This window comes from Astyanax mexicanus, chromosome 25, assembly GCF_023375975.1.
Source record: "Astyanax mexicanus isolate ESR-SI-001 chromosome 25, AstMex3_surface, whole genome shotgun sequence".
NCBI lineage: Eukaryota > Metazoa > Chordata > Actinopteri > Characiformes > Acestrorhamphidae > Astyanax > Astyanax mexicanus.
Genome location: NC_064432.1, coordinates 20336877 through 20348823, shown reverse-complemented (window position 1 = coordinate 20348823; position 11947 = coordinate 20336877). Strand labels below are relative to the sequence as shown.

Genomic DNA, 11947 nt, shown 5'->3' with positions numbered 1-11947 from the left:
ATACACGAACCAGCGCGAGAGCGAGACCCACACTGAAGCAATGAACGAGTCGTGTGTACGAATCGGCCCATTTGAACCGGCTGGTGCGGTTCTAAATAAAAGAACCGATTCGAGAGTAAAAGTTGACTAAATAGTTAACCCTTAGCTTAGAGAATATTTTTGTATGTTTCATAGGTTACAATCCATAAATTACCCTAAGCTAGCTAAGTGGCTGTGTGGCAATGCTTTTGTGCTTGTTGTTTTTTTTGCAGTTGTTTACACTCACTGCTCAAATCTGAAAATATATAAAATATATATGAAATATAAGTATACAATATATTTTTACATTTGTTTGTTTGTATCTTTGATTTTGATTCGTAGTCTTTTGCTCATTTGTTATGTTGTGTGCCATCTGAATGAAGGGAACGAAAACGATTCGATAGAATCGATTCACCGAACCCAACCCCGACAATAGAATCGGTTCGTTAAACTGAATCAAACTGAAACATCACTCGACAAGCTCCAGAGCTTCAGGCTCACAGTGATGATGTCGGTCAGATCCCGACCACGCCCCCCTCCCCCCAACCTGCAGTCGCTGGGTTGTGATGTACGATGCACGTGGACCCACATTTAAGGGAACAAACTAAACTCAGAAAGAAAGATAGAGTGATAATTGTCTTAAACATTTTGATGCAAATGATAATACTTGTTTGCCAAACAGTAAATATGTAAAGCAGAATCTTTGTGTGTGTGTTTTTTTTTTTTTCATTTTTTTCTAAATCATAAATTATAAATTATAAATGATGGATGATTATGTTCCACATCCATGTACATTTTTTAAAATGTAAATTCTACTATTTCTTGTAACATAAAAACTCATTTAAGTCAACTAGTCATAGTGTTTGTGTGAGTATGTGTGTTTGTTTGCAGTGGCTGATCATAGTGTGCACACATGCTTTAGCCCATTTAGCAAAAGATTGTTAAATCAAACTTAATTTTTCAATTTCATTAGAAACTGATTTATTTTTGTTCACATTTTGTGAACATTAAAGATGTTTGTATTCTACCATTATTACTTATATTTGTTTCTGCATTGGAACAGTAAAAGGGACTGCATCATCATTATTATTATAAAGAAGACACCCACAAATCCCCTATCCTGTTATATGAACATTGATTCAATGTCTGAATTGTAATATTTACTGAAACTGGCGAGTCCATTATAAATAAAGGTTGTATAGGTGTTGTTGTTTTTTTTCAATATCAACATTAAAAGGTGTAATACAACAATAATTTCTTCAATGTTCTTTGCTACCTGGGATTAGATTTAAGGGTGTAAATGCTGTAAAACAATGTGGAAAAGAGGTTATTTTTTAAGCACTGTACCGCTCCCCTGGCTCTCTCACTTGCTCTGCTGTTTGGCGTCTCGTGTTAATTCCCATGTTCAGTATCTTAATCTAGCAGAAACAGGCTGAAGCACCAAAGAATGTGTTTCTGAGAAGCGTAGAATTGACACTGGCGTCCTGCCAAGCCAGGCTGAAGAGGAGGCCTCTGGCCTGCAGGAAAAAGAGGGTTTCAGCATTCAGAGACAGGCCAGCAGAAAAAAAATATATATATACTGTAAAATAATTCCTTCTACCCATCTTCCATCTCATTCTCTCTTCAGCAGTGCAAAGTATTTACAGTAGGCCTGTCACAATGAATGTTTTTGTTCTAATGATAAATTGTCCTAAAGATAATTGCCATAAACAATACTATTGTCATTGTAAGACAGTTTAATGCAAAAAGGTTTAAAAGCACAGGACTTTGGATAATTAAGAATATTCATAATAATCTTAGGTACCTTTTAACATACCTTCTATACACACAGGAGATGTTTCTTTACCCCTCTAATCTAAACAGGTTGGTTATCTAATGTTGCCTTCCTTTTACCTTAGCAATTGTGTACAGTATTAGATCACCTTTGGTTTTGATTACAGGCACTTTGACAGCCCAAAATTACATAAATTTTTGAGTACACACAATATTTCAAAAGGACAATGCTTATTTACATAATGCTGCAGTAGACACAGATACTGTGACATGGCCACCCAAATCGTCAGATCCGTCCCCGAGTGAAAATGTGTAACAATTGTGGAAAAAAAAATTGAGACCTTTTGGAGAAAAAAAAATCTAGGCATTCTATACACACAAAATAATATACACACTTGACAGCCCAATGGTGCATTAATAAGCTTCTGTAACAGGTGTCCAACCTTTCTGAACACACACTCCTATGTACTTATTCCAACAGGACAATCCTCATCCACATACTGCTAAAGAGCTTCCCTTAAAGATACAAGAGCCATGGGCATAGTTCTGCCGATCCCTGACACCCTTAGGAGCCTCTATGGAAAACTCTATTACATGCTGAGACATTTGACATGTTGCATAACACATGCATTATAGACTACTTCTGTATGTGTAGTTGAATAAATATTGCCCATTTAATTTCCTTCTGAATAGCATTACAATCCCACACTTTTTTTCTAATGCAACTATTTTTGAAACTATTTCATTAGCAGTGAATCTACATTAAGATTCCTAATGAAGACCATAAAAAATGTTAAATAAAAGCTAAAATAAAATTCCATAGTAGTATAGTCTCATATACACACACCACACATACTGTAAACTCATATCAGACATCAGCGAGTGAATGCCAGACAGAGCAGAAAAGTCTTGGAGAGGACAACTACAACAAATGAGTTCCATCTGGTTCTGTTTTTCAGTGCTATCGCTACACAAAGAACTACAAAAAAAAAAAAAAAAAAAAAAACAGAACAGAACATTTCCCTGCAGCCGGACCTGTTCACCCTCCACAAACTTCACCTCTCTCTCTCTCTTTCTTCGGCTCACACTGACGCTCGATCGAGGTTCAAGTTCCTTCCTGGAAGACAACCTGCTTTTCTAGTCCGATCTTTTACCAGATGCTTGGAGGGAGGGGAGCAGAGGAAGCCTGTGATGTCATGGAATAGCAAGACCCTAAAAAAAGGAGGAATGTGAGGAATTTAAACTCCTCATACAGACAATTATAAATACATTTCCTAACACAGTCTCTCATGGAATTTATGTACACTGATGAGCCAAAACATTATGACCAAGCCAGTTGATGCTGGAGGGCCAATTGCACAGGTCTAAAAGATAAAAAAAAAAAACCTGCAGTCTTCAAGTTTAGCTCTAACCCTTGTTAATTATAATTTCCTCCACCCCTCACCTCACTTCTTTCTCAGTGACAACAAAAAATGCTGCTTCCCTCCTATGTTCCTCCTGTTTTTACCATTTCACTAACAATAGGTTAAATATATGAATTTTGAAGCACCAATTTTTGGCTAGTAGAATGTTTTCTCAATGTTACAGTTAAAGTTCTTTGGATATTCAATCTGTTAAGTTTTTTAATATCTTTTGAACATTGTCATTTAACGTTTTAAAACATGGTAATGTCACCATTTATGTTTATCATTTTGTGAATGTTACTTTTGATGTTACCGTTCCGTTAATATTTGTCTAGCTGGGAACGTAATGTAAAAAATGGTCTAATAATGTTGTGATGCAAACCATAATTATGTCACATTTTCAGAATGTTATACACACAAAAGCCTATACACACAATACTGTACTGTATTTTATTTAGTGTGGGCCATAAAATAAACCATTGAAAAATTGTGCCCATTTATTTCTTTCACAATGACGCCATCTGCTGGTTACAGCTTTACTGTCACTGTAAGTGAACAACCCTCTAGCTTCAATGTTTCCACTTCTGCACCACTTCACACACTTTACAATTATCTTACTCGTTCCCCACTGTTACCCATCACTATAAATGACGAAGTTCTCCTGGAAAAGACTCAACAGGACAGTGTGAATCCACCCAAAGGTCACAAAGATTGCAAGCAACTTCACAGCTGGAACAAATGACCAAATTACTGATCTATCCAGGTCCTTAATATTAATTTCTATTACGTTTTATACTCTTGGCTTTCGGGTTATGTTAGAAAGGAGTAGGAGGTGAGTGCCAGAAGAGCAGCAGGTGAGCAGCAGGAGGGTGCCATGTGAGCAACAAATGAGTACCAGAAGAGATATCACCAAATGAGATAAGCAATAGTTAAGCAGTAGGTGAGGGCCAGAAGAGCAGTAGATGAGCAGCAAGTGAGTGGTGGAAGAGTGGCAGATGAGTGCCAGAAGAGTGGCAGGTGAGCAACAGGTGAGTGCCAAAAAAGCGGCAAGTGAGCAACAGGTGAGTGTAAGCAGAGCAGCAGAAGAGTGGCAGGTGAGCAAAAGATGAGTGCCAGAAGAGCAGTAGATGAGCAGCAGGTGAGTGCCAGAAGAATGGCAGATGAGTGCCAGAAAAGTGGCAGGTGAGCAACTGGTGAGTGCCAGGAGAGCAGCAGAAGAGTGGCAGGTAAGTGCCAGGAGAGCGGCAGAAGAGTGGCAGGTAAGTGCCAGGAGAGCGGCAGAAGAGTGGCAGGTGAGCAGCAGGTGAGCAATAGGCTCAGCATACTGTGCTCTCCTATCTACAGATCATGGTATTCTCTACCTGTTTACTTTCCTCAACCATTCCCAACATGACAGCCAGGTTTGAGCGCACTTTTCAGAACTGATGGAGGATGAGCAGCTGCAGGTATACGCAGAAACTCCTGCCCACACACAGAAAACAAAACAAACAAAAAAAGTGAATATGTGAATATACACTGATCAAACTTAACATTATGAACACCTTGTTTCAGTGTTTTTAAACACTGTGTTCCCTCGCTGTACACTTTATTAGCACTCTGAAGCTCATCTGTTACTGCACAATTTATGTTGATTTATGTTGATCATCCACTAGTCCTTCACAGAACATTGCCCTCAGGATGCTGCCCTCAGGACGATACCTGCAAACAGATTGGTGAATCATTTCCAGTCTAGCAGTGCCACTAAGGAAGATAATACAGTATTTTGAGAAAAAATACTAAGAACCACAGTCTATAATAACAGAACTAAAAAGTGTGCTATATGATCAGTGGAGCTGATGTGTGTAGGAACTTGGAGGTGGTCATAATTTTGAGCCTGATCAGTAGGTAAGAAACAAACAAAAGAAAAGTGTGGTCTTTAAATTGGATATATTATATTTCGACTGGGGGTAATGGACACATTGGTTGAGAATTATTGTCACAGTGCATATTTATAATAATTAAATAAACAAATGAATAAATACATATGTGTATTTTGCCGATTATGACGTGCAATAAAGCGAATAAAGCGCAAGCTTTTTAGTGATTCAGCATTCCCTCTCTCCTTTCATCCTCCTGTTCTTCCTCTCATTCTCTTCCCAGGTGTTACCATAGCAACACCTGGCTGCCGGGGTATTTCTGTCTCCATGGCAACTGGGCAGCAGATTTCTGAAGAGTGGGGGTGGGCAAAAAAACCCACCTTTTCTTACATATGGAAGGACAGTGGGTTTAACTGCCGGCTGATCTACACTCAGCTCCGGGCTGCTGACGCAACGTCTGCACTGAGGACGTCACACAGCTCAGCAGCACGAGTCGGTAAGAGAACCTGGAAGGATGTCATACTGAAATTGGTCACTTCCTTTTTGCATTAATAATAAAATCATTCAAAAATGCTGCACAACATCTATCTGTGTAATATTTAATATTTTTATGTAAAGATATAGAACAGAACTGGTACACAATATTAATATATATATATATATATATATATATATATATATATATATATATATATATATATATATATAGTGTGTATTATGTTGTATCTTTTTTAACATGTATGTTTGGAACACTCATTTTTTTTTGGAAAGATCTATCCAGTTATGTTTCAGTTATATTCTAATAAAGCTCACTGCAGTGTAGGTACACCGCTGTCAAATACAAAATATTTTTTGTCGATTTTTAAATTTACTACATAATTTGAACACATAATCCCTTAATACACTGTCTAAACATTCCTTGATAAATGGACCAATAGAAATTCTCTAAAATTACCTAAAATATTTTTACATTGACTTCCACTGAAAATTAAGAAAGTTTTATATTTCTCCTGCTGTTTTGTTTATTTGCTTATCTTTTTTTATCTGGGATGCCCTTGATTGTTATATGTGGTGTGCTTGCTAAATGAAAAAAAAAGAAAGAAAACTTTGAACTGCAATTGTGTCTCATTTGTTAATGTATGAAACCTGCTATTTAAATGAAGCATATTATTATTATTTTATTTTATTTTACTAAGATATTCGTCAAGCACGTCTGTTAATGTTTTAAAAAAAAAAAACAGTTAACATATTTAAACGTATATAATTGTATTGGTTTTATCCTTGTACTTTTAGGTTGTCATATTAATCAGAATTTGTATTCATACTTTATTTGTACTTTTAAATTTTAGAATTTAAGGAGCTCCAGTTACTCGCTTTGTATTGTTAGGTTATTGTTTGTTTTTATTGTCTTAATTTGTAATAGAATTTATATATATATATATATATATATATATATATATATATATATATATATATATATATATATATATATATATATATATATATACCTGTAAATGTATGGAATGCACTATTTTATAGCATTATTATTATTATTATTATTATTATTATTATTATTATTATTATTATTATTATTATTATTATTATTATATAATAGCTCCCTCACTTGCTCGCTCACTACGGAGGGTGCAGGTCTAGGGCTGAAGTGAAGCACTCAACCCCGCCTCCTCTGATTTTCACAGCAAAAGACAGGCTTTCCTCTCCTCTCCTCCATCACCGCTCCTCTCCTCCTTCATCCTGCTGAAATAAAGGATTCAGTAATAAACCTGGACCCGTATCTCGGGGGGAAAATGGGAAAGAAGCGGGACATCACGGTAAGAATCGCTTTTTTTCCAGTGCTGAGGAAAACACGTCATTCTATTTTGCAGAAGAGCTTCACGCACAAAAACCGATGATCTGACTGAAAACGGAGCGATAATGGCGTGTCCTGCTGCTCAGACGCTGTTTCTCAGCATATCTGTCATAAATGGGGGGCACAGTGTGTAGTAGTGTGGTCGCGTATGAAGCGATATATATAAAAACCTCCGACACTATGTATCTGTTTAAATGGGCGTTATGAAAGCCCAGCTCTGTGTTGACAGGCCCCTGCTGAAAAAGCAGCATGACCAGCTCAAGCTGGACAAACTGGTTAATCTGGTTGACCACAATTTGACTCAATATAGGGTGTAATTTTGATCAATCAGACCAACCAATATGATCTGGTTTGATTATGCTGGATGAACAATATGACCATCATGACCAAGATCTGATTAATCAGCCAGCCTTCCTGCCTAAGGTAGCTATGATTTGTCTGGATGACCAGCTTCATCTATCTTAACCATCTACTTCTAACATCCAGTTTAGACCATGCAAAACCAGCAACAAGCACAAGCCTGAACAAACTGGTTGACAACTGTTTTACTCCTGACCAGCATAGGGTATTTTTTGGGGGATGATGGCTACAACCATGATTATGAACAAGCCTGGCCATACTGATTGACCAACAGCACCAGTATGACCAAAATCATCAACCAAATAAAACATACTACATACTATACTGGTCAAGAGTTGAAAACCAGCTAGCCTACTAGTATATGCTATGTTTTATTCTAGATGACCAAGGTCAACCACCTTAACAATCCACTCTAACCATCTAGTTTAAACCATCCAAAACCAGCTACCAGCTCAAGCTGGATAAATTGGTTAATATAGTTGCCCACAGTTTGACTGGTTGACCATTCCTGATCAGCAGAGGGTATATTTTTGTTAAATTGTTCTACAACTGTAATTAACTTGATCAAGCTAGACAACCAGTATGATCTAATCAAATTATGCTGGCCAGGAGCTGGTTATCCCAGCTATCTTACCAGAATATGGTATGTTTTTGTATAGATGACCAGCTACAACCACTTTACTGTCCACCTCAACCATTTAGTTTAAACCATCCGAAACCAGCTACCAGCTCAATCTTGACATGGTAGTTAATCTGGTTGACCAAAGTTTAATCTGGTATAAGTCAGTTTATGATTTTAAACTAAATTATCATCACCAAAATTAACAACCATTAAAACTGCTGGTCAGTGTCAGCCTTTATGCCATTAGGCCCAGGATCCTTCATTGTTCAGGTGTCCTCTGTTGTAAAATCTTTAATGAATTCACCAACAACAGGAGTCTTCTTTCTATTTTTTTTATAAGCTTTTTAAAGTCCTACTCATAATTAGACTCATTGTCCCCCTCTTTGTCCTGTAGTACTCCAAGAGAACAAACAGCTCCGAACACTGGACCTCGCCGGACCCTGCGCGAAAGGCAAAGTAGGAAGACTATCCTGCTACCTGCTATCCAGACCTGTCTTCATGTGTACGATGAACAGCACTGCCTGGCCCTTGGACCTGGCAGACACCACACAGCGCCAGGCCTTTAACAACACCTCAGGGCAGGGTTCAGCCCCCAGCGGCTGGGATTTGATCCACACAGCCACACTGGCCTCCTGCTCTATGCTCCTTATCGTCATCTTCTGCCTGGGCTCCTATGGCAATCTGGTGGTGTTCCTGTCATTTTTCGACCCCGCCTTCCGCAAATTCCGCACCAACTTTGATTTCATGATTCTCAACTTGTCTTTCTGTGACCTGTTCATCTGCTGTGTCACCGCACCCATGTTCGCTCTTGTGCTCTTCCTGGACGCAGGGGACGATGGTGGCAGCGTCTCTAAGGGCTTTTGCTTTGCCTTTCATCTCACCAGCTCAGGTTTCATCATCATGTCCCTAGAGACAGTGGCTGTGATTGCCCTGCATCGGCTGCGCATGGTCCTGGGCCAGCAGCCAAACCACACTGCCTCCTTCCCTTGCACTCTGGCGCTTACCGCTCTGCTGTGGACCTCTAGTTTCACACTGGCAGTTTTGGTCACTTTGAGAGCCTACCCCAGGACCCCGGGTCCCTGCCTGCCCCATTTTGGCCTCACAGGCAACCAGGCCAAGGTGGTATTGTATGTGTACCTTGCAGATTTTGCCTTCTGTGTGGGTGTGGTGTCCATCTCGTACTTGATGATTGCCCAAGCACTGCGCAAGAATGCCCAGGTTCGTAAGTGCCCTATCATCACAGTAGATGCCACACGTCCGCAGGGCCCTCCACCACCCTTCATTGTTGCTGGATTTGAGAGCATGCAGTGTGCTGTCCAGGTCCCCTCGTTGTACCGCAACCAGACCTACAACAAGCTCCAGCATGTACAGACACACCCATTTGCAAAGAGGAACAGTGGCGCCTTGGTGCCAGGGGCTGCCGCTGGAGCTACCTGCTGCCAGATAGTGTCCACAGTCAATCTAGCCACAGCAAAGGATTCTAAAGCTGTGGTAACTTGTGTGGTCATAGTCATCTCCGTCCTGTTTTGTTGCTTGCCCATGGGTGTGTCTCTGGCACAGGATGTCCTTTCTTCGCAGAGTGGCTTCGTCCACTATCAGTTTGAGATTTGTGGGTTTGCCCTTATCTTCCTCAAATCGGGCATAAACCCATTCGTTTACTCTCGGAACAGCGCAGGCCTGCGACGCAGGGTGCTCTGCTGTGTCCAGTGGCTGGCACTCGGATTTCTCTGCTGCAAGCACAAGACCCGGCTCCACGCCATGGGCAAGGGAAGCCTGGAGGTCAACCGCAATAAGTCCTCGCATCATGAGACCAACTCTGCCTACGTGCTTTCGCCTAAGCCGCAGAGGAGACTGGTGGATCAGGCCTGCGGGCCCAGTCACTCACGCAACAGCCTGCCTAGTCCGCATGCCATGACCGGACGCAAGCCCCGACCTCCAAGCACCTCAACGCCTATCAACACTCGCATAGAGCCCTATTACAGTATTTACAACAGCAGCCCCTCAGCTGGACCCAGCTCCCCCAGCAGCCTGCAACCGGTCAACTCTCAGACTACTGCCTTTGCCAAAAGCTACGTGGCCATGCACTATCACACCCACCAGGAGGCACTGCAAGACTTTGACAGCACCTCTGCCCATCAAATCCCCATCCCCTCCGTGTAAGAGGCCTGGGCATGAGACCACTAGAATGTTGCAAATGTGCTTGCTTACGATTTGTATAAGGGAGCATTACAGTATTTGCTTGTGGTTTACTAGTGATGTTTTCAAAAGACTGTGCATCATAGCTTGTTAAAAAAAGCTAAAAGTGAATCTTAATTCAAACTACAAGTTAATCATTTCAGTCTCCCAAGTGTTATTGATGTTCCTTGACTGATGGATATTCTATTTTTACACGGACATGGCATTTTTCATAACGTATGGAAGTCTTTCGTCACTAAAGGAAAGTTTCAATTTTTTTCTGAACATTTTTCTCCAAGTTTACAACAGTGTATAAAACTACGCTCTTTAAGAAGTGCCATATGGGGTTGTTTAAGGAAAAGCAGAGTAGAGTAGAACTTTTACTAGAACATTTATTTATTTAAAATTAAAAAAAATATATGCTTGTGCATAGCAATTAGCTTGGAACGTTCTTTACAGAAGCAAATGGCAGTCATATATGGCATTTTACAATAAACCCGTTTTGGCAGCTTCATTTTTAAGGGTGTATGTTGGTGTCTTTACTACTTATTCAAAGACTTAAAAACTTCCACAGGGCATAGAACTGGTTCTGGGTTAAACATAGATCATTAGTGATGATTTTAAGATACACAACAGCATTATCGCATTCTGTAATAGCTTATAGTCTTTCAGTATTATTGGATAGATAATAGTGGCTATACACGGAGATGCTCATGTGACAGCATGTAACTAGTATGTAGTATCACGTCCCATTACTTTTGTCATGTCCCACGGAAGCTTTAGTAAAATTTACACAGACAATTCTAATTCAATTTAAAATATGTCCCATCTATCTGACACCCACTATCAGGCCTCGTCAGACTCCCATAATTCATGTGGCCTTACCATGAGCATGCGGGGCAGTGTTCAGCCTCACTCGCAAGATAGCACCTCACAACCTATACAGGTGTGGATGTTACCAAGCCATACACTGAAGTAACACTTAAAATCCCTTCACATACTGCTGTCTCATGACTTTTGGCTTGTCAATGTCTGTTGTAGATGAGAGATACGTGGATATTGGATTACTGATTAAGCCACTTTTATAAGCAATTCTGTGCCTTGTGGAAATGTATAAAAGGCAATAATTTATAAGTTATAAGCATGAAAATATTAAAACACTGAAACTGGAGAAAAATGTCATTTCAAGAAACATTGGACTTTTCCTTTAAGAAAATGTGTTTGTGAAAGTGCTCCACATTTTATATCCTATTAAATGTTTTGCAAGTGGATTCTTCCTATGATGATCTCCTTATTTATAACCAAAAAACTGTTACATTTATGTTAAGTTGGTATTAAGAAGCAAGCATTTTCTCACATTTGCCTGAGAAGCCTGTGAGAAACCTGGGCTGCCGAAAAAAAAAAGTAAAAAAATATAAATTAAAAGAACCCTCGCTTCATTTTATCCACCAAACTCAAATCAAGAATATAAAGCAGTTTGTAGCATCCATCAATTTTACCACAGACTACAGAATTATTATTCATCCGAATGACTTCCTAATTGGTCCCTAATTAGTGTCCCATAATCTTACTAACTACACTTTGCTATTTATATATAACAAAGCAATTGTTTGTACCCTTTCAAACTAACAGCCATATATCACCTCCTTGTGATATATATATATATATATATATATGCACGTATATATATATACACGTATATATATATATACGTATATATATATATACGTATATATATATATATATACGTATATATATATATATACGTATATATATATATATATATATACGTATATATATATATATATACGTATATATATATATATACGTATATATATACACATGTATACGTATATATATATATATACGT

General features: G+C 39.0%; 1 protein-coding gene and 1 long non-coding RNA gene across 2 annotated transcripts; one reads left to right on the top strand and one right to left on the bottom strand.

Moving 5' to 3' along the window:
* Positions 1 to 1642: 1642 nt before the first annotated feature.
* On the bottom strand, positions 1643 to 6797 carry LOC111195240 (uncharacterized). The gene is made up of 3 exons (XR_007429574.1): positions 6675 to 6797; positions 4556 to 5556; positions 1643 to 3003 (listed from the first exon to the last, which is right to left on the bottom strand). It is a non-coding gene; the product is annotated as an uncharacterized LOC111195240 (long non-coding RNA).
* On the top strand, positions 6723 to 11348 carry gpr75 (G protein-coupled receptor 75). The gene is made up of 2 exons (XM_015606651.3): positions 6723 to 6882; positions 8297 to 11348. Exon 2 carries the CDS (start codon positions 8401 to 8403, stop codon positions 10060 to 10062), a length of 1662 nt encoding a protein of 553 aa, XP_015462137.1. The 5' UTR covers positions 6723 to 6882; positions 8297 to 8400; the 3' UTR covers positions 10063 to 11348.
* The last annotated feature ends 599 nt before the right edge of the window (positions 11349 to 11947 follow it).